Here is a 23367-nt window from a genome sequence, read left to right as displayed (position 1 = left end):
CAATATTTACCAGAATTATTGCCTGATAAGAGTACAAAATCAGAGAAAACATGAAATCAATGGTTTAATTTTTGTTTTTTCTCTCTTGAAATGTATTTCTTGTAGGTTTGTTGTAAAAAAAATATTATTCACAAGTAAAATATTCTAATGTCAATTAAACCCGTTCTGAATCTTTCTTCTTTCCCTTTCCTCTGAAGAACCAACATGAAGTGGCATATAAAGGCCTATGCATGTTCCCCCTTCGGAATATTTCATTTTTTGCTGCCTTGCAATGGAATATTTTTTTTTAAAGCAGTATTTCTGCATTTATTAATAAATCAAAATTACAAATTTATAACAATGATATAAAATCAAACATACATACTGATCAAGTTACAAAGGTGACGATTGTATAGTAGTTAAGTAGATATATAGACATAATATTCATGTAAACAATAACAAATGAATTTAAATGCAGAGGCCAGCTATCGTAAGCTGAAAGCTTGAAATAATAGCAGCCAGGGGAAAAGAGGCTACATGGAAACCATAATAAAAATACCGGGTCTTTATTATTTAAAAGTGATGTCACTTATATTGCTTAAAATATAATAAAAGGAAAGGGGGGAAGGGGCAAGATGAAGTGTGTGCAAGTGAGTGCGAGTGCAGGTGAGAATTTATAAGTATTTAGATAAAAGGTACCTCTTTGGAAGCTTTAAATGATATAAGAGATGCAGCTTGTTTGATATCATTCGGAAGGTTGTTCCAAACATCCGGGCCGTGATGCCGTATTGTTTTGTGAGCAATTATTAGTTTTGGGTTTGTTAAATGAAAGTCAGATGAATGTCGAGTAGGGTATGAATGAATGTCTCTATTATAGACAAATATATTTCGAAAGGGTGTTGGTATAGTGTTGGTGGAAAATTTGTACATAAAAATAGCAGTTTGATAAGTGTGAATATCGTAGATCTTCAATGTTTTAAAATAATGAAATATAGGATCAGTATGAGCGAGATAATGGGAGTGATGACAAATGCGAAGTGCTTTCTTTTGAAGGCGCAATATTGAATCGATTTTGATTTTGTTACTATTTCCCCATACAATATTACAATAAGATATATACGATAAGATAAATGAGTTATAGAGCATAAGTAACGATCTTTGAGAGATATAATATTTTAATTTATACAAAATGCCTATGCCTCTTCCTGCCATCATGCTTATATTACGAATGTGACTACTCCAAGTTATGTTAGCATCGATCACTACACCTAAAAATTTAGTTTCTTGTTTTTCATTAATGGGTATATCATTGATATAAATATTATCGCGAAATATATGTTTAGAATTAATGTGTTTGAAGTACATGAAATTTGTTTTATCTATGTTAAGTGAAAGTTTGTTTGATTTAAACCATATTGATAATTTCTTTAATTCTTGATTGAGAGTTGCAACAAGTATGTTTAAGTTGTGGTGTGAATAAAATATGTTGGTGTCATCTGCGAATAAAACATATGTAAGTAAGGGTGATGTGTTCACAATGTCGTTCATATATATCAAAAATAATAAAGGTCCCAGGATTGAACCCTGTGGTACTCCACATATTACGGGGCATATATTAGATGATTTGGATTTAAAATTAACATAATTGGCGTCTATTAGCTAAATAATCTTTAAACCAAGATAGTACGATCCCTCTGATTCCATATGTCTTTAGTTTACTCACTAATATGCGATGGTCCATTGTATCGAACGCCTTCGATAAATCCATAAAAACCCCAATAGTGTGCTCCTTTTTTGAAAGTGAATCAGTTATTTTATCATATAATTGTAAAATTGCATAATCGGTTGAATGGTTTTTTTTGAAACCATATTGATTGGGGATTAATAATTTGTTAGTGTCCAAAAATGAGTATAAACGATTGTAAACATTTTTTTCAAGTATTTTGGAAATGCTTATGGTAACAGTGAAATAGGGCGGTAGTTTACAATCCGACATGGGTCATCTTTTTTATATATTGGAATAATTTTGGCAAGTTTTAGCGATTCAGGAAAAACACCTTGAGAGAGAGACAGATTGAAAATATGTACAAGTGGAGAAGCCAGGAAAAAAATTATTTGTTTAAGTAGATATACACTTATCCCATCATGGCCACTGGATTTGCATGGGTTTTTAGGATCGAACAATTTCTAACATTTCCTGAATATTTGTAGGGTTAAAAAATAAGGAGTGTTCGTTATGGTTATCTAAATATTGTGAAAAATCATGGTCATTGGTAGCAATTTTCGAAGCTAGGTTTGGACCAACATTAGTAAAAAATGAATTGAATGCGTTTGCAATAACACTGGGGTCTCTGAATATTATACAGTACTAATTATACAAGATCATAAGCATTGGCAAGGGACAATGTACTTTCGTCATTTAATTTGCTAACTAAAATGTAAAAAACACCCCAACCCGGCCCTTCCTCCCCCAATTTTCTTTTCATTTATTTATTTCGACCACTCAAAGTGGAAAATTATAGAAAAGTATACCAGTATTGGTGAAGAAAGATATATATGAATGTCATTTATTCTTGATTTTGTTTAAAGGAGAATGAAACTCTTGGAGCAAGTTAGCTTTTGTGAAAGCAGAAAAATCAAAGAATAAGATCAACAAAAGTTTGAGTAAAATAGGACTAGCAATAGAAGAGTTATGAGCATTTGAATGTCGAGATCACTAATGCTATGGAGATCCTCCCATTGGCAATGCGACCAAGATTTATGATGACACAGATGAACAACTCTCCCCTTTTGGACACTGAAAATATACCCCAAAACATATATTTTTGCTCATTCTAATTATATGACAAACGATTCATCAATGATATAATGTTGTGAAACCTCTGTACTTGTCCTCTCATATAAAGAGAACACCTCACTATGTTATAGACTCTATAAAAGTGAGAATATAAGTGAAATAAGTAAGTAATGATCGAGGGAGTTGTACGTGTGTGACATCACATATCTTGGTTGCATTGCCAATAGGAAGATCTACATGGCATTAGTGATCTAAATATTCAAATGCTCATAACTTTCTTATTATTCATTCAATCTTCCTCAAACTTTCAACAATATGTTTCTTTGATTTTTCTCTTTGATATGGATTCAGCTGGTTTCAAGGGTTTCATTCTCCTTTAATTGTGAAAATTTGTGACGTAACAGACGAGCATGCATCTTTCACATTCTTTAATTGCCATGTATAAATTAAAAAAATAATCCTTTTCTCCCCAAAGATGATATATTTGTGGGACACCATTTCAAATCTCGATCTTTTTTCATGATCGTAATTCGGGATTACAGCAGGGGCACGGTATGCCACGTACGCCACAAATCCAAAACTTTGAAATGTCATTTCTTACGAGGAATTTTCATTAACAAAAGTTCTCGAATAAATCTCTAATTTTCTGCTTCTATATTAGAACAAACTTATCATCATGGTGAACTTCCTCTTTTTAGGGGAAGTTCACCCTGACAAAATGCTACTATATAGTAAAATAGCAGAAAAATGAAATCATGAAAAAATAGGCCGGAGATAGGTTTGAGAAAAATCCATCAAAGGATAAAAAAGCTATTAGAATATTGTAATTATTTGATTTGTCATATGCAGCTTTCCTATACCTTTCGTTTGGTAAATTTAATCAATGAAATGTAATTTATCAGAAAATTATTTTAAAACGTTACCATCACGAAATATATATATATATATTATGCAATTTGTATTACATAATATATGGGACAACTGCTCGTTTATGACGTCACAAATCAAAAACTTACTGAAGTTTTATAACCTCTTGATATAATTCCTAGCTCAAACTTAATTTCACCAATATTATGTTATTTTAACAACAACTTTTCTTCAGCAGGGCGATCTTCCCCCTTTAATATCCCCCCACTTTAAGTGGACCCCCCAAAAGAAATTAAATAAATGAATAAATAAATGAATGAATGAATGAATGAATGAATGAACGAACGAACGAACGAACGAACGAACGAACGAACGAACGAACGAACGAACGAACGAACAAACGAACGAACAAACGAACGAACAAACAAACAAACAAACAAACAAATATATATATATATAAATAAATAAATAAATAAATAAATCCACCGGTTTTCACGCCCATTGCCACAATTACATCTCTGTGCTTAACCCGGTCACTGAAATAATAAAATTAATTCCTTTTATTTCCGTGTACCCGTATCAAATCGGCAGTAGCTTTTGATATAGTCAGAAATGTTCAAACCCCCAATAAACAATTTGACAAATAAAAAAAGGTATAACCACTGATGTGTATATTAATTAAGATTTTAATCTTTAAAATTGTATTGTTTTTAAAAATATTCTAAATTTAGAAATTATTTTTTTTGCTTTTACTTAATAATTTTTATCTACTAAATTAGTAAAAAATAGAGATAATTCTAAGAGAATGAATTAATTATTTTTAAAGATGGCGACGACCATGGACACAAAATGTAGTGAAATGACAATAGCAAATTATGCCGTGTTATCAAGGTTTTTTGTGACTCTTTTGCAGGTATGGTTCATTCGATCACAAAACTATTTTATTAAAAAAGTTTGATGTATTTCGCGATGTAGGGACCTAGGGAGGGCTGGGCCGCCGGCCGGGAGTTAGTCGAGTTTTGTATGCAGTCCCGATAATTCATTTTTATGTGTCATTGTGTGTTGTCTGGCAACCAATTTAGAATCGATCAGTTTTTTCAAGTGATGTTAAATTTATAAGTTGTCAAGGTATTATCAATTTATAAAGACATCAAACTTCTATTTGTTGGCCTTATCGTGAAATTTGTCACCTCTCTTCTCGTGTGTGTGCGCTCGTTGTGTACAAAGTCAATGGGAGTGGACTGGAAAGATGTCACCACCGCTGACGAAATAAACGGCAGTGAATGGACTGGTGACATAAACCACGATAATGCCTATTTGTTATATGTATTGGCCTTATCGTCATCCAAGTCACTGGGGACAAACTTGAGACACACCTCAAATATCAGCAAACTTTCAATGGAATCCACGGTTGGGAGATTTTCAAAAGAAATCTATTGTTCGCGATGCGAAACGGTGCGAAGCTTCTCACTGAACGGTAACCCAGGGAGCTCCGGCCCGCGCAGCGGGCCGGCGCTCCCTGGGTTAACTGAACGGGGACTTCCTTCCACCACACGTTTTCCCATTGACACAATAACAAATGACTCAGACACTTTTTCAAACGACAATAATATAGTCTTTTTCTTTTCTCTCCTGTGGCTGTATATTCTTCCAAGTTGATGAAACAATGATAAAAAACACTAAATAAAACAAAATTAATCACATTAAAAGCACTATTTAACTGTCTAATTACTCCTCGTGATCCGAGTCCCCCTCCCGTGTTGAGACTGCCAATTTCCCATAGAAGGGGACTCGGATAACGAGTAATTAACATTTAGCGCTTATAACACATTGCTTCTAAGTGCTGCAAATAATTTTGCCTGGGTATATATATCACAAAACAATAATTCTTGATACGAAATGTAAGTTTTCTTTTTAAATCTCCAACTTTATTTTCCTGTGTAATTTCATCTTCCTACTGTAGATCCTGTTGAAAAACCTGATACCTGATCACCATGCTGATGCCTTCCACCAAGCGCCACTCCAAAATCCAAGGTTTGCTGATCGCTGCGTGGAGTTTCTCCTCGGAGGCTTCCGAAAGTGGGACGGGGCATACTTCCTGCACATTGCGGAGCATGGCTACACGGCGGACCGCATGCTGGTGTTCTTCCCGCTGTACCCCGGTCTGACGCGGTTGCTTGCAGACACGCTCTTCGTCCCTCTCCAGACGATGATGTCCGTACAGAGTGTCCTGATGGTCTCTGGGTGGCTTGTGAGTACTGCATCGTTCGCCATGTCAGCAGTCATGCTGCATGCTCTCACCAAGAAAGTATGCAACGATCAGCTGATGGCTCATACAGCATGGATCCTATACTGCATCAACCCTGCCACTATCTTCATGACGGCCATGTACACGGAAGCGTCATTTTCATTACTCAGCTTCACCGGGATGATTTTCTTGGAGAAGAAACGATACCTGATATCAGCAATCGTCTTTGGTCTGGGAACGTGTACACGATCTAATGGGATCGTGGCTGTCGGATTCGTCATGTACCACATGGTTCAGATTACAATCTTCGTCATTGCAAGAATCGGGTTACCTTCCAGCTTCTCCACTTTGAAGAAACTATGCACCGTCTTTGCCATAAATTTAACAAGAATAGTTTATTCCACAGCTATTATTCTCACTCCCTTTGCCCTTTATCAAATCTATAGCTACCTGCGCATATGCAAAGGTGAAACTGCAATCTCTGTTCAAACAATTATGGAACACTGTCTGACTTGGGTATTGAAATTTGGTAGCAATAATACAGTGGACTCTCAAATGATGGACAAATTGGATCAGGCGCCGCTGTGGTGTCGCAAGTCATTTGTGTTGCCTTATTCAGAGCTACAAGCAGAACACTGGAACGTTGGTTTGCTGAACTACTACGAATTCAAACAACTTCCAAATTTTATTCTTGCCCTGCCCATAATCATCCTCGGTCTATATGGCGTGTGGGATTACTGCAACATGAATTGGGATCTAGTGAAAGTGCTTGGGTTATACCAGCCAATCAGAAGAGATGTTAAGAAAACGGATGACCCAACTGGCCAATCAGAGGGCTTCTATAGTTCGGGTGTATTTGTATATTTGGTCCACCATTTTGTTCTCCTTATCTTTGGAGTACTTTGTATGCATGTACAGGTCAGTAAAGAAAATGATATATTTTCTGTTTGGATCGGGGGGGGGGGGGGGGGGGTGACACCTCTTTTTATTCATCTTTATCGATTTCATGATAACGGTTTTTAGGGTTGTTTTATATTGAGTGGAGGGTGTATGACTTTTTTTCCAAAATCTTTTTTTATCCCTTTTTATGAAATCCTGATAGAGGTTTGCTGAAAAAATGCTCTGCCATCTTTAGTGGAAAGATTGTTGTTTTGGAGAAGGATTTTTTTTAAGTACCCTCATTCTTTATTTTTTTTATCAAGAAAAAGTCATTAATTCTAATTTGCCAAAACTAGCTAAACTCATCCATTTTCTTGTTTCTTTCCCCCCCCCCTCTGCTTTCATACTATCCAGGTCATTACAAGATTCCTCTTTTCAAGTTCTCCAATTCCTATCTGGATTGCTTCACACATCATCCAATCATCCCTCCAACAAGATGATACTTGTACACCCTCAAGCAAACATAATGGATCAATCCAAAAGTTCAGTCCATTGGAGATCACATGGAGAAAGCATTTAGATTGGAAAGGTCGATTATTGAGGGGGTATTTTCTAGGATATTGTGTCATAGGCGTCGCGTTACATTGCAACTTCTTACCATGGACATAATGAGTAAAGTGGTTAAAGGGGAAGTTCACCCTGAAGAAAGGTTTGTTGTAAAAATAGCAGAAAAATATTAGATAATATTAGTGCAGGTTTGAGGAAAATCCATCAAAGATTAAGAAAGTTATTAGAATTTTAAGTTTTTTTATTTGTGACGTCATGAACGAGCAGCTGCCACATATTTATTATGTAATATAAAATGCATAAATTTCAGCCAATCAGATTCTTCGTTTGAAATATGCGATCGATCGCAAAGTTTGTGTTACGGGGCCTGATGAAATGTGCAATAAGTTTTTAATGTTTTTTATAACAAAATTTTGACTGTTAATATTCAAGAGACTATAATAATAATAATAATACAGTATATTTACCCAGGGTAGCCACTTCAGTTCCGAAAACTGTTCTCCCAGCGGACCCTGCTATTATTATTACCCGGCTAAGCTAGGCTACCTATTCAGGTGCACACAGCTGAACACTATTGAATATTGCCATTTTTATTTACACATGGGTATGAGTTGGCAACTCTTTTTTAATAGCCTTATTTATGTACATTCAATAGTTACTTGCCCATGTACTACTGCAACCTCACATAACTAGATGCCAACAATAGGCCTATCATAAGGGCATTCAAGCCCTGCATACCTTCACTGTATCTGAAATGATTTTTACCAAAGATATATATTTGTTGACATAGAGGGAACCCTCTGTAAGAGTGTTGTGTTATCAATGCTGAATAGGGCAATCCTTCTAGTCTTTTCTTTGTTATCGTTGTTATTTTAATTGAAAAGAAATAAACACTTTACAGCATGAAGCAAATATTTTTAAAAATAAATTGTTTACTTCTTGCTTTCTTCTGTCTTGCCCCCCCCCCCTTCTCTGCCCCAGGTGCCCCCCTTTGTCAACATCCCCTCCCCGTCCCCCTTTTGCCTCCTCCCATCTCTCCCCCCCCTCACCTACTCTGTCCAGGCTTTGTCCTTGTAAAAGTCTGTGTTGGACTGAAATCATTGAACGGTTGAAAAGAAAATGTAGCCAGAAAATTGCTGCTGCTTTTGCAAAACTTACCAACAATGAGACCAAAAAACAAAAACAAACAAAAAAAAAAGCTTTAATTATGCACTTTTATTAATACTTCTAACATTATATGATAAATAATTACCAATCCCTATTCAGATCATATGATTTTTAAAATAATTATAAATGTATACATACATTTTAAAACGTGATGTTATTGTATAAAAAAAGGTCAATCAAAAGACACCCTTCATAATTTATTTATTGCCAGAAGTATTAAGTCATTATTTTCTACTCTACTGAATGTACATTAGCAGTGGCGGACCGTGACCAGAAGGAGACAAATGATTGGAGGGGCACTGTATTCTTTATGAACAAATGCTGTGCCCCTCCAATGCTTTGTCTTCTCCGGGTCATGGTCCATCACTGCACATTAGACACTCCTCATCGATGAATATCTGACACTTCCCTCTCACATGAAATATGAAATTAACCTTCTTTGCTCTTTTGATGAAATCATCATGTCATGTGATATGAAATTCATAAATTGCCATTAAAAAAAAAATGAAACTGATCCTACCAGTGCACCATTTGCATTTATCGTTACACAATTTCATGTACACACTTCTATGTGCTCATTTTCAATTGGTCTAATGCCAAATTGCCCAATTACCAACTCGTCTACTATCATCTGGTCTACCATCAGTTTGTCTTACAGTCTTATATCATCGGGATCTAACTGCCATTTCGTCCTCTCACCATTTTGTCTAATAACCAATTGGTCCAATAGCCATTTAGTCCATGTACCATTTGGTCTAATTGGACTAAGTGTTAATTGGGCGAAAATAAATGGATATCAGACCAACTGGTTATGAGACGAAATGGTCATAAACAAAGTTATGACTGGACCAAATGGTTGTTAGACAAAATGTTGGACGGAATGGCATTAGATTAAATGAAGGTAGACCATGTGGAGAGTGGATGAGTTCAAGTTGGCATTAGACGAATTGGCAATTTACCCTTTCATGAGGGTTTATTTTCATTCATCATGAACCACAACAAAATAGGAATTTATTGAATTTCATATACGACATGTGAGCCAGTTGTTTACTAGAAATGTAAAATTTCATAACTTTGTTATTCATGGACAGTGATTTTCTGTTTATAAGAATGGCCCTTTTCATTTCTAAAAACCTGTAATACCATTTCAAACTGTATATGAAATGGAAATTCCATTTTGTCAATGAAAATGTAAACAGAAAGTAAACATTGATTACGTTTTGCAAAGGTAAATTTTCACATTGAAGTAAAGAACCTTGGTGGTTTAGAATTAAATACCAGTGAACAGATAATAACTGTCCCTAGTTATGGTTTGAGGGGCATTCTTTGAAAATTCATAATCATGTTTATAATCGTTTTCATACTTTTATCACATTACCAACTTGATATTATGCCCTCAAACACGTACAGTGTCTTTATTTTATTATTACCCTGAATTCTAGCAAATGCACATAAAATGTTAGAAATTTGAGGAATTTTCTCTTTTTGTTACTTTTTTTAGGGGGGGGGGAGAGATTTTGGGGGCCTGGTGTTACTATCATGATATGATGAAAAGTGGTCCATATTTACCAAATAAGAAACCCTCATTAAAATAAATAGAATGTTGTATAGAAATTGAATGTTGATACCATTATGTTAAAGTGTAATGTGTGCTGCTATTAAAACTGTTATAATTAACCAATTCATTACACACTCAAATTGTCAATGCAATAAAAACAAGAAAATTACAGTTCAAAGTGGAAATTGGCTCGACTTTTCATTCAAATCAAGGGGCCTATTGCATAAAAGAAAAAAAATGCCAGAATTCTTTAATGTCTTAACCCTAAAATGGCTGGGGGGGGTTGAATCAACCCCCCCTCAACGTTTTCTGCAATCATTCCGCCGCGCAAATTTTTTTGACTGCGCCACTCGCAGAGTTTATACTTTTAAGTCTCGTGCATCTTTTGAGAACAAATTAACGACACCCGGTTCAGAAATTACGCAACAATTTGTAAGTGCATGTCAGACAAAAAATTGTTCCAAAACGTGATTTTGTGTACAAAGTCAATGCAAATTGAGTTTTCTCATCTAATTCATAAAGATATGATTATTTTTACTTTAAACAGCTGAAAGCAATTGATTTTAGCATAATTATGCTTCAAAAAGGTTGTGCAATAAATCTGGTGAAAAAAACAAAGAAAAACAAAAGGTTGAAAAACAAAGAAATACATAAGAAATTCATAAAACAATAAAATACATAAGAAATTGATTTCCAAACCGAAGTTTTTTTCAAATGCCATTGTTAAGAATGCTACAAAGAATATTTTTACCAAAAATTAGCATTCTAGGAGCTTTATTTAGTGAATTAGAGCAAAAAGTATGATTTATGCATAAATTAGCATAATTAATTCATGTAAAATAAAATCTCATTATTTTGGAAAATTTTACCATACAGCCTTGTAGATTACATCGTACACTACCAGCGTGCAAATTTTTGCGGCCCTCGCGCGATCGGCGGCCAAGATCTCAGGGGGGGTTGAATCAACGAACACACATTGCAACAAATGATACTTATGTAACTTGCTTCTTTTTGCCAAATATCATGAAACCCGTGCAACTGCCTACAACGACAGTGAAAGCTCGCAAGACACCAAGCAATCGATCGTGCCAACACCAAAAAACAAACTGTTGCAGGTCTGAGGTGGTGGTAACCTGACCTGGGCCCCATCTTACAAAAAGTTGTAATTCATCCAATGAACCACAACTATGGAAGGCCAGCAACACCAACAACTAAAATGCATGTTTGTTCAAAATATTTTCTAGATATGCTGTATACTCATACATTCATCAATTTCTTGATAATTTGGTGTGCTTCTCTTTGTTTACAAAGGACATTGAGCAGAATTCCTGTACTACAAAAAAAATATGCCATTGATGGATTTCCATAGAGTTGAGGTTGACTGGATCAATCGTAAATCTTTTTAAAAAGGGGCCCTGGGTCCCGTAACACAAAGGTTAGCGATTAATCGACCGCTTGATTTTCACGATTGATTGGACATTGTAGTCAATGGAATCAGTTGTAGAAAAATGTTCTACGATCACTAAGTTTTGTGTTACGGGCCCCTGGTGGGTGTTTCATAAAGCTGTTCATAAGATACGAATGACTGTACGCACGACTGATGATCCTTTCTTGTGTTATGTGATATCCCTATGTAATTGAGTTATGACCCAAGAACAGGTTCAAATCGTGCGTAAAGTCGTTCGTAATTTTACGAACAGCTTTATGAAACAACCACCTGGTTCAATTGTGAGAGGGTATTGCTCAGGGTCCTGTTTCACAAAAACTTGTTATAAGAACAAATGCACAATTTCTATAACAAGTTTACTATCAGCCAATCAGATTGAAGGATTTCGGTAGCTTTTCACTGCTATTGCAAGTTTGTTATTATAACAAGTTTTATGAAATGTTCTCCATGGCTCTGATTATATTCACTTCATTGGTTTCATCCTTCCTCCCTTCATTGGAATGTTGCCTCGCTTGATGAGATCAATGGTAGAGGATCATTGGCGTCTGTATGGGTGCTCAGTTCTGTGTTGGGGGGGGGGTGGATAGAGAGAGATAAAGGGTTATTTCTAAGAAAAAAAAAGTGCCATTTAAATATATTTTTTACAATGTTCTCAAAACTAGCAAGCAGATGCAAAAATTTGTAACAGTCAAAGGTCACCCGTTGTCCTTATGGTGACAAGAATCGGAAACCAGACATCAAAGAAATTAAAGTCATCAAAATGCTGTTAGGAAAGTCATCTTTGCCACCCCCCCCCCCCTCGTCCCTCCCATCCCCCAGGTAGAAACAAAGCATGTATGCTATCTCCTGGCCGAAACAAGACTTGACCCTATCTAGTCCTACGATTTGCACAACATTTTTTACCGCGCTGCTCACAGACTTTTTACTTTCAATTCTTGCGCATCTTTTGAGACCGGGTACACGGTTCCCAAATTACGCAACATTGCATCTCAGACCAAAAATTGCTCAAAAACATGATTATGTGTACAAAGTCAATGCAAATTATATAATCAACCAAAAATCATAAATGTATGATTATTTAGTTTTGCTGGTCTAAATAGATTTATTTTATGCTTTTTATGATCTCATACGAGTCCCCAACAAATTTCATCGAAAAAACAATGAAAAACAAAAGGTAAAAAAGGAAATATATAAGAAATTGCAAAGAACAATATAGTACATTAGAAATTGATCTGATATCACAATTTTTTCATACTTACTAGGAACACCACAAAGAGTGCCTGCCCCCAAAATTAGAACATTTTGAACTTTATCTTATAGGGAGTAAGAGGACAAAGTATGATTTTGCATACTGATTACACATAAATTAGCATAATTAATAGCAATTTTCATGAAATAAATTACAATACAATTTTGTAGATTATGTCTCAGACAACCTCCAATCTCAAGTCAGGCCTGGGAGCCCCCCCCCCCCCCTTATGATCTCCCAAAATACCCTGGCCTATTTCCAAGATAAAAAGATTGGAAAATAATTCTATTGACTGGGATTTAGAGGTTTTGCATCAATATTTTCTAAGAAAAATATCTAAAAATATCAGGACACTCATAGTTGGTACATATGCTGGAGAGCTGAGAAGTTAATTACTGTATTAAAATGAGTCTGAATTCCTTACATGTATGTGTGTAATTTTTCCTTACAATGTAAAGCCTTGCACACACTAAACAATCAATTTGGATCCGATTGTGATTGCATTTAATATGAAAATTCCAACCTATAAAATCAAAATAGTGGTATAAATACTACAATAAAAATTCCAGTCTACTTTGAGCCTTCCTGTAGAAAAGCAAATTTGAATCCAAATAGTAGAGACGTCAACACTGGCTATGACAAGAAGCCAATTTTGACTTTACTCTGACCACAAAGGTTTGTGGCATGTGGAAAAGCAGAATTCTGATTTTAGTATTCCCCGCAATATGCTTAACTTCAAGTGAATACTCGTTTGAACCTCCTTTATTCAGTGCAAAATGTGTTTAAAAAATTGTGTCCTATTCCTATCGTGTAATGTATGTTACTAGCCTTTGTCCAGCTCACCTGAAATGTTGCGAAATTCCTCTTCCCTCTTTTTACGGATGCTCTCATCAATACTATTCCTCAATAACTTTTCAAGGTCATGGTCGTCAATACTGGCTCCTCTCAGCGCTCTTAGCGATAGCGGTAGGGCAGATTTCGGCACACCACAGTATATCGGAATAAGACTTCTGGACAATCCTTTATCCTCGAGCGACTGAAAGGTCATCTCGATCGTCATCGTTCGTTCGACGTTGACCTGATTGCAATCATCTCTCGTAATCAAACACACGACGTGAGAACATTTCAGTAGAGCCTTTTCTATGCTTCCCATCACCGGTTCACCCAGTTCAAGATCAAAACACGAAGTCATCTTCCATCCTATTCTATGTATGAGCTGTTCCATGGCTAGAAAATACTGCGTGTCCTTTGACGATGCATAGAGATAAATGTCATAGAATTGTTCTTGAGAGAGGGCGCTGTTCGCTGAAGGACCGTCGGTCTCCATCTTCTCATCTATAAAGCTAGGAGTGCTTTCCTCTTTGCAGTCATTTTCAGTTAATTCCATGGGGCCTAAAGTTCATCAAAATAAAAAGAAGAAATACAGATCATGTTGAAGTAGCACAGAGGTAATCACTACTGAAATAGCCTATCAAGATCATTGTTGCATGCGCATTTTGCTCAGAAGACTGACCAGGGACCAATCAGAATTGTTCTTACAAATTAGTGATAAGTTGCTGACCATTGTGCACGACGACAACCTATCCTTTAATGCTGAAACCCATTTTTGGCATCCACCACTACTGGACACCTAAACCTAACGTAAACACACACTGTGCAATGCAATCCTACTCCTGGGGGGCGTTTCATGAAAGGACTTGTCGGATGTTTTATCTGACAAGTCCCATTTTATCCGACAGTTACCATAGGAACAGTGCCTCTCAGCCAATCAAAATCATGGAAAGATGTCAGATCTGACAACTTGTCGGATGAAAATATTGATGAAATGCTCCCCTGGAGAAGCAACCTTCACCGGGAAAGAGAGAGAGAGATAACCACAATTGAGGGAGCTAGAGAGCACATTGCAAGTCAGCGGTCCAGTTTTAGTTAATATTGTTTATATCGCCACTTTTGGATCATTTCGCTTCATTCAAACTTTCAGTTAGGTCTTCCTCTAAATCATGAGTAACTTTTGAATATAAAATTACCCTTAAACAAGTAAAATATCTATTTCCTACTTTTCCTTTCCTTTAAAAGCGGAGCCCCAGTAAGAGTTTGTTTACACTACTACGTCAGAAAACAAAAAGAACAGCTGCAATCTAATACCATAATCTCTCATGGGAATCTGCGAGGTGCTGACCACTCTGTAAACAAGGAAAACGAAAATCAGGGTTGCGATACCCCAACTGAAATACATTAGGTTTCTGTGTTATAGCAGTGAGGACAGTGGCGGACCGTGACCCGGAGGGGCACAGCGATTGTTCACAAACAATACAGTGCCCCTCCAATCATTGTCTCCTCCGTGTCTCGGTCCACCACTGGGTGGGGTATACTATTTTCAATGATAGAGGAACATAATGATGGTTACATGGACCAGAGGCCTAACTAATTTACCTAAAGAGATAAGCTTACTATTTACAAATGATTGTAAATATCTGTTTCAATGGGACAACAAATTAACAGATCAATCTTAGTTGTAGCAAATCAGTAAAACACTCCTTTGAAATATGCATGCTTATAGACTCTCTCTGACTTCATCTAGTACTTGAGTTTACAAGCTTTGCCATATCAAGTTAGTGTATGTTGTGGGGGGAGGGGGGTCCTCAGTATAAATTTATTATACGTATGTGCCGCGGTTGAGACCCCCATTTTCGTCCAAAATTTCCATTCCAGAGCATCACCAATTCAGAAAGCCATAGAAATTCCCATTTTTTCTTGTTCCGGAGACCCTTAAATTTGTGATTTCTCGCTCCAGAGAGTGCCCATCATGACGCGTGATCGACTCAGCTGGTCAGAGTGGCAAGCTCAATAGGCGCGAAGCCATTATGCCGGCCCGCTGAAGTTCCCCCGCGCCTGCAGCTAGGTTGCGCTGGCCCGATATGAATCTAGCAAGACGCGCGCGCGTTTTACGCCTACGATCTAATGAGTTCTGGAGACCCACGTTTTAAGGACGTTCCACAGTTATGTTTGTGCGCATTATGATCTGCGCATATTTAACACTCCGCGCGCTGACGTCACAATGGATGAACAGGTGATTAATTAGCTGTGGGTATGAGCTGATTTTTCTCATCATCTGCATCCTAACTGCAGATCCGATGCGTTATTTTATGAAGCTAAAAAAATTGAATTATTCCATGGACCATTTTAAAAAATATCTCTACAATTTCAAAATACTTTACTCTGCAGTACTGCCAAGAATCACGAATATGACCCCGAGTTTGAATAAATGGTAGAGTGGTTTCGATTTTTCTTCACATAGATACAAAGCATTTGGCGCATTTTTTGTATTTTAAAAAGCACGTTTGCTCTAATAAAAATGCTGATAGTTTGAAAACAAGCACATGAACCCCTATTTTTTAATGTTTGTACCTCTTAAGTATAGCTTCCTCTACAACTTTGCAAATTTTGGTGAAAATGACATGGATTTTGAATAAAGTGCAGCATTTATTGTACTTTTGTAGTCTGTTATTGAAATTTCACGTTTTTGAGATTGGGTTTTTGTTATCTTTTACGCCATTTTTAAGAACTGACTGTGCTGTTAGACTTAAAGTTGCAAACAAATAGCACAACAATTAGATTCTCTAAACTAACGATACAATTATTAACTCTCTTGCGAAATTTGAAGACTTTTTCATGTATTTTGACTGAGTAATAGAGGTTTAAACTCATTGTAGTATTCTTGCGAGGTCTAAAAATGCCAAATTCGTTTGAATGCGCAATTCTTCAGAACATCAATTTGGGTGAACTTTGAAGCTCTATAGCAAAAAATCAAGCACATGGACCTATGTTAATTTTTGCATATTTCGAATATTAAGGTTCTAAAGTATCTATGTGCAAAGTTTGGTGAAAATGACATGGATTTCACTTTAACTGTGGAACGTCCTTAAGACCAAGATTTAGTTCCAGAGCCCCCTATTTTTAGTTGGCGCAGCAAATTGGTATCATGTTATAATTCGAGTACCCAACTCCCCCTGGGTAGGTACCGTATGGGTACTAGTATTCAACCCGGCATAATTAAAAGATTTTGACATATCCCCAAAATATTTAGAAATAGGGAATTTATCTTAATTTCATACCTTTGTTATTTCCAGGGTAATCTGTTATTGGTATTTTCTTTGTCAATCTGTCAACTGTATGCGCGGAGGATCGAATTATGCGGCGATGGCCTTTTGCACTGAATGGCACTAGTATTCAACCTAGTGAGGATTGATAGCAAATCTCAAAAGGGTTTAGATTGATAAATTAGATCTAGATCTATGTAAGTCTCTGGCTTTGATTAATTCCCTGTTTGGTCTCATCTCAAATGGTCTAGTCCATAGTCGGATGGGACAAGGACAGATTGAGAGACAGGGCCATCTTTCATCGCTAGGTTGAATACTAGTGCCGACAGGTTGAATACTAGTACCAAAATCCATCGCCGTATAATTCGATCGCCCACGCACACAGTCAACTGGTTGAATAAAAAAATAACGGAAAAAGAATAACCAGCATTTGCTCTTGGAAATAAGACAGGTCTGAAATTCAGGTAAATTCTATATTTCTATATATTTGAGGAAACTCTCCAAACGGGTTGAATACTAGTGCCCTTACGGTAGTAGCTGCTCTGCTTAAGCCTGGGAAATTATGCTACATTATTGTAGAGCACTTACTTAGAGACTTCTGATAAATTAAAGGACAAGTCCACCTCAAATCTGTAAAAATTTTAATATTGTATAATTCAAACAATAACAAAACAAAAGAAATAGTGAGGACATCGATTCTCTCATTTGCATTCATGTGACTAAATTGTGCAATTTTGTGAAAAATAAGTGAAACTTTAAAATGTTGTAACTTTCTTATTATACATCCGATTTTGATGAAATTTTCAGCATTGTGCATGCCTGATTTTTCTCTATTGATTCAAAACAACATTTTTCTGAAGTGGACTTGAACTTTATATATGCACATATAATCATTATTGCAAAATCTATTATAACAAGTTTTATGAAATAGGCCCGGCCAATGATATTTCCCAGGGATGGCCAAATATGAGGGGTCTTGTGCACAGGCCCGGAGACAGATCAATCTTAGTTGTAGTTGAATTCATCTAGTTGATCCAAACAACCTACCAGAATCATGTCCATATTCCATGTGATGCAGCTGTCGAGCAGTATCACTGAGACCATGTCTGAGGAGTGTCTTCTTTAGTGATTCCAATGATTTTAGATACGACCCCTCTCGATTCCTCCACCTAATCAGTACCTACAGAGAAGTATGAAAATCAGAAATTATTATTACTTACGTTATGGATATTGTACAACGCCTACTTAGCTTGTTGTACGCGAGCAAATGGGAGACTGAATGTCAAACATTCGTACCGTTGCACAAAAGACATACCATCCAAAATGTACCGTTGCACAAATTTAGGAGGTGACGTCACAATACGATTCATTTCTTTGCTTTCAGTAAAAAATGAAGGTGAAATACGCGCATAGCTTGCTGGCTACATGTGCAATGCTGCCCAAGGTCATGCGCGCTTGTGGGATTTGCTTTTTGCTTTCAATATTTTGCTCCCTTTTCATAGATTACTGCAGGAAAAGTTTTCGCTAAAGTCCGAGGCATTGTACAGCACAAATAGTGAATATTCTTATTCGTGCAATGGTGCAAGATTTCGCATTCGGTGAAAGAAAGAAACACTCTATTCAACTCGGCTAACACCTCATTGAATAGAGCATCTTTCTTTCACCTCATGCGAAATCTCGCACCATCGCACTCATGCCTATTCGCTATTTGTATACTAGAATTATCCTGCACATAGTATAAAAATTGTAAATTCCTTGTGATTTCAACTAAAAAATCTTACTTTATCTCATGAAATCTTACTGGTTGTTGGGTATGATTACATTGACTGGGAGAGCCTGAGAAATTACTGAAATACAGTTTAACATAATAATCAGTTAACATGCACACACATAAATCTAATATGGTTTTCTGAAGAAGTTTTCATTTGTTTTTATCATGATAATCAATTTTTGTTTTCTCACATATTCCTTAAAAGCATTAAAGATTGGCTTTATGTTTTGAAATTTATGCTTCCCCTGAAACCATTCTTTTAAGAGTTTCCATTTCATTGGCAGCTAGGTAAGAACTTTATAGCAAATAATGCACAGGACACAAGCTTTTAGACACGACAACAGTTCATTCCAATTCGTCCAATTGCCAACTGGTCTACTACCATCAGTTCATCCACTATCCACATGATCTAATTGCCATTTCGTCTATTAACCAGTTGGTCAAATACCATTTAGTCCATATACCATTTGGTCTAATTGCACAGTGTCAGTTTTGTCAAATGAATGAAAATGAAATGCATATTAGACCAACTGGTTATGAGACGAAATGGTCATAGACGAAATTGTGATTAGACGAAGTGATGATTGGACCAAATGGATGTTAGACGAAATGTTGATGGATTGAAGAGCATTATAAGACTAAATGAAAGTAGACTGTTTGGTGAGTGGACGAGCTGGCAGTAGACAAATTGGCAATTCACACAATAATGATATCAACAGCAATGACGACAGTGTAATCTTACTTGAAAGAGTGCTTCTTTGTACTGGGTAAATTGAATATTCAGAGGACCGATGAGGTTTGACAATCTTGCAGAGTTGTTGTCCAAGAGAGGAAGGCCCAGTTTCCTGTAGACTGACGCACAGTCTATCTTTGATGCCAAACTCTGTAGGAATCTATCCTCACCAAGGCAGTTTGGGTTTCTTGCAAGTGCTGGAGGATAAAATGAGAGAGGATGATGCCTCAGTCACATTTCCCGAATTGAAAACGGCAGTTTCATTCATTTTCATTCAAACCACCTATATGTAGCTGGTACAACTCGCCATATGGCTGCAGTAGGGGAAATGGACTGAGGAATAAGACAACATTGTGATCAATTAAATCGTGCAAAATGGGATGAATCTCATGAATGTGTTTCTGATTTTGTTATCATTCCCCTGAAATTGGTATTTTGATGGCAAAGCTTTTGCAAAACTCAGTGGAAATAATGGAAGGATAAAATAAGGAAATCACTTAAAAAATAGATTAACAATATTTTGACTGGCTTTTTGGGGAGGAGGTCAAATTGCACTGCGAAATGACAGATCCATGTGAAATTAGGGGTGTTGGTATACATGTATGGATTTTCGCAAACAAGATGGGATGAATGTATAATTTCCAAATTTGTCATTATCTCCCTGAACTTGGTGTTTTGATGTCAAATCTTTTGCAAAACTCGGCAGATAGCATTTTCAGCAACATAGTTTACAAACAAATGTCAAACTTGAATTTCTATTATTCATTCTCTTGTAAATTTCTCATAAATAATTTCATTGTTTTTCATTCTAATATATTCAATTGGTTTCATGATTGAATGTGTTCCACAAATTAATTTTGATCAATTTTTAAAATTACAAAATGTGATTCAAATGGCCTGGATATTCAATGAGAATTTAAATCCCAGCCACGTCATTGTCTTCAGCAAAAAATTTATCCACACTGTGCTGCACTCAACCCAGGGGGGTGTTTCACAAAGATTTAAGTATGACGGAGTCGCACTTTTAATAAATGCCTAGTTGCATGTACTAAAAAATGTAAGTCCTCATTGGTAAGATCATGCAAAGAGGATTGCACGTTTCATATCACGTACGTATCAGAATTTAAGCACGCCTCCAAGTCATACTTAAATCTCTGTGAAACACCCCCCCAGGCAAGGGAAACAGGAACCTGGCGGGAATTTATTCCTTGAAATGATTGTGCACTGCACAAAGCTTTCTGAGCCATAGCTGGGATAATATTGATAGGCAATTCCCTTTGGGAGTGCATGTTAGATCACATGATATGCTCTATACTAGGATTGAAAATTATTGACAATATTACAATTCAGCTCAGTGCAAGGGGTCATTTTCATATGCTTGGAAGTTGTCTTCACCCCCCCCCCCCAAATTATCAATAGGGCTGATTTAATGGTGATATGATGCATGCTCCTGCGACATTTGCTCCTGACTTAAAATCTCAGAGGGCATAGGGTTAGAGGTGGGATTGTAATAGAGTTTTTGGTTCAGAACAATGTAAAGATGATTACGGTTAAGTTTTGGAGGTTGGGTTTTATGCTTGGCTTAACATACAGATTTTTCATTGTCAGGGAACCGAATTAACTCCCAAGAAAGGGTCACCTGTCAAAGAGATATATAAAATACAACCTTGGGTTCCATCTTACAAAAAGTTGCAATTGATCCAATCAACCATAACTATGGAAAGCCAGCAACATCAACACCTACGATCCACATTTGCTTGAAATGTTTTATTAGATATGGTGTAATTTCATACATTCAATGATTTCTTGAAAATTCAGAATGCTTCTCTTTGCTTACAAAGGGCATTGCGCAAATTTTTCTAAGAAAAAACTGGTGACGTCAATGGATTTCCATACAGTCGAGGTTGATCGGATCGATCGTAACTCTTTGTAAGACAAGCCACTGGACTCATAATGAATAAACCTTTCTTACCATGCTCTAAGTAAGCTGCAACTTTATCTAACTCAACACCTTTGAATATCTCCACCAGTCTCTCTCCCTTTCCTTTCCCATTCGCATTCCTCCATGTATACAAACATTTGAAGACAATCTCCTGGTAATCTGGTTCTGTTCGTCCGATGATGTTGGAGACGGCCGCCTGGGAGCCAAGAAGGTCACGACCTAAGGGGAAGTAGTACTTGACGGCATCTATGGTCTCTGCCAGTTGGTACATGAGCCGGTCGTTCCGGAGGACCTGGGACCGTGCCTCAGAGGTCATTCCTCAAGTTGCAGCTTGCATACACCTGGATATCAAACAAATAGAATCTAAACTTCCATTGACGAGTGGATACCATGTGCGACCATCGGGTCTCAAAACGCACCCTAAACACGTATTTTCCATGTTCTCAAAATGCACTCCTTAACAAGTAATGGCGTGTGAAACCCTACCCTTAACAAGTATTGGAAACAAAACGATACTCTTGGCAAGAATTCCCTGATTTTAATCCCGAGGGGGGGGGGGGGCACTTACATTGACAAGTGGATACCATGCGCGACCAAAAAAACACTTAAAAAGGATATAGTTTTCAAGACAGGGCACGTTACGTACGTAACGTAATAAGGGTGTCAAAAACACTAAAATAATGAAAAAAGGGTATTTATTTTCGCTAGGAAAGCTACGCGTTTAGGGTCAAATTTGTGAGGGTATAAAAAATTGAGACTAAAATTTTTTATAACAATGTACTTTTTGCCCCAAGAGTCAACACAACGTGTTTAGAGTACGATTTGCGCGAGGTGTGGGAGGTGCATAGGGCTGTACTAAACCCAATGATGTAGGTAAAGGTAAAACTGACGACCGATCGACGTCTGGAAAAATTGAAATATCGCTTTACTTGTTTAGGGGTTCGATTCAAGGAATACTTGCCAAGATGATCGTTTTGTTTCCAATACTTGTTAAGGGTCACTCACACAAGCATGCGAGGTTAGTTGTACTAACCTCGCACAACGCATGTCATTTCATAATGAATTTTGACGTTTTCATTCATCACACGAATGTGAGAGAATGAAACACGCCAAAATCTTCACAATATACTAAATTTATTCATCTTAATCTTATCATTTAATTAAATTTTAGAAATGTGCTCGAACGTATTTATAAAAAGGGATTTTAAACGCTTACCTCCAAATCTCAGCCAAGACACTCCCTCCAATCCTTAATACTGCGGTGGAAATTACGCAAACAACAATCAAAATGCGAATTTTTCCTATCGAACAGTCTAGATTCAAGTCGTCGGCGCATAATAGGAAATAGTACCAAAAAATCAACAGGTTGCATCTTACGTATAATCGCTGATGGCGCTACATCATAAAATAACGCTGAACAGCGATAAAAAATGCGGAGCGCCTAGAACGCAACCAGCAGTACAGCTGATCTGACGTAAACGACGTAAACAAGCAAGTTTATTAAATAATATCGCGCGCCCTCTCTGTGCGTATAGAGAAAACCAGCGAATTAGCTCCATGCCTGCTTCGACTTTAAGAAAAATCATCGATATAAAGTACCAGATAGACAGAGAGGAAATGAAATTGGCATCATATCGTTTTGTAAGTTTCATATCCAAAGCTTATCTCATTTTAGATAGGTATCTATTTCTAATTTTTACAAAAGAGGAATAAACTTATTGCAAGTGCCGTGCCAGTGGTTATCCTGTGCACGGCGGCGGTAATGTACCCGTGGGTGGTTACTTTAAGGGTAGGGTTTTACACGCCAATACTTGTTAAGGGGTGCATTTTCAGTATATCGAAAATCTAAAGTTTAGGGTGCTTTTCGAGACCCCATGGTCGTGCATGGTATCCACTCGTGAATGGAAGTGCCCCCCCCCCCCCGGGTTTGAATCCCTAAACAAGTACAAGTATTTTAAAAGTTAATGTCACAGACGTCGGTTTTACCAGCCTTTACCCCGGAGGGGGGGGGGCATTCAGTATATAATGCATAGTGGGTATGTGCCGCGGAGGGGACCCCTATT

The 23367-nt window shown here is 36.9% G+C and overlaps 2 protein-coding genes across 3 annotated transcripts in view; one reads left to right on the top strand and one right to left on the bottom strand.

The window, feature by feature from the left end:
• The first annotated feature begins 4436 nt into the window (after positions 1–4436).
• Positions 4437–8251, top strand: LOC129262788 (GPI mannosyltransferase 2-like). Its single transcript, XM_064101247.1, has 3 exons — positions 4437–4556; positions 5607–6809; positions 7185–8251. Exons 1-3 carry the CDS (start codon positions 4470–4472, stop codon positions 7437–7439), a joined length of 1545 nt encoding a protein of 514 aa, XP_063957317.1. The 5' UTR covers positions 4437–4469; the 3' UTR covers positions 7440–8251.
• Positions 7585–23367, bottom strand: part of LOC129263083 (uncharacterized) — a 19436-nt gene continuing 3653 nt past the window's right edge. The window contains exons 2-6 of one of the 2 annotated variants that reach the window (XM_064101248.1): positions 21335–21645; positions 19372–19559; positions 17906–18038; positions 13602–14150; positions 7585–12072 (exon numbers count right to left, since the gene is read on the bottom strand). In XM_064101248.1, the coding sequence (XP_063957318.1) occupies positions 12002–12072; positions 13602–14150; positions 17906–18038; positions 19372–19559; positions 21335–21620 (1227 nt within the window). In that variant the 5' untranslated portion in view covers positions 21621–21645 and the 3' untranslated portion in view covers positions 7585–12001. Of the gene's footprint in view, positions 12073–13601; positions 14151–17905; positions 18039–19371; positions 19560–21334; positions 21668–23367 lie in introns of both variants that reach the window. The other variant, XM_064101249.1, reaches the window with a different exon arrangement.

Source organism: Lytechinus pictus, chromosome 6, assembly GCF_037042905.1.
Source record: "Lytechinus pictus isolate F3 Inbred chromosome 6, Lp3.0, whole genome shotgun sequence".
Lineage (NCBI taxonomy): Eukaryota > Metazoa > Echinodermata > Echinoidea > Temnopleuroida > Toxopneustidae > Lytechinus > Lytechinus pictus.
Note: the sequence above shows the minus strand (reverse complement) of the source record. Positions and strands in the feature narration are given on the sequence as shown.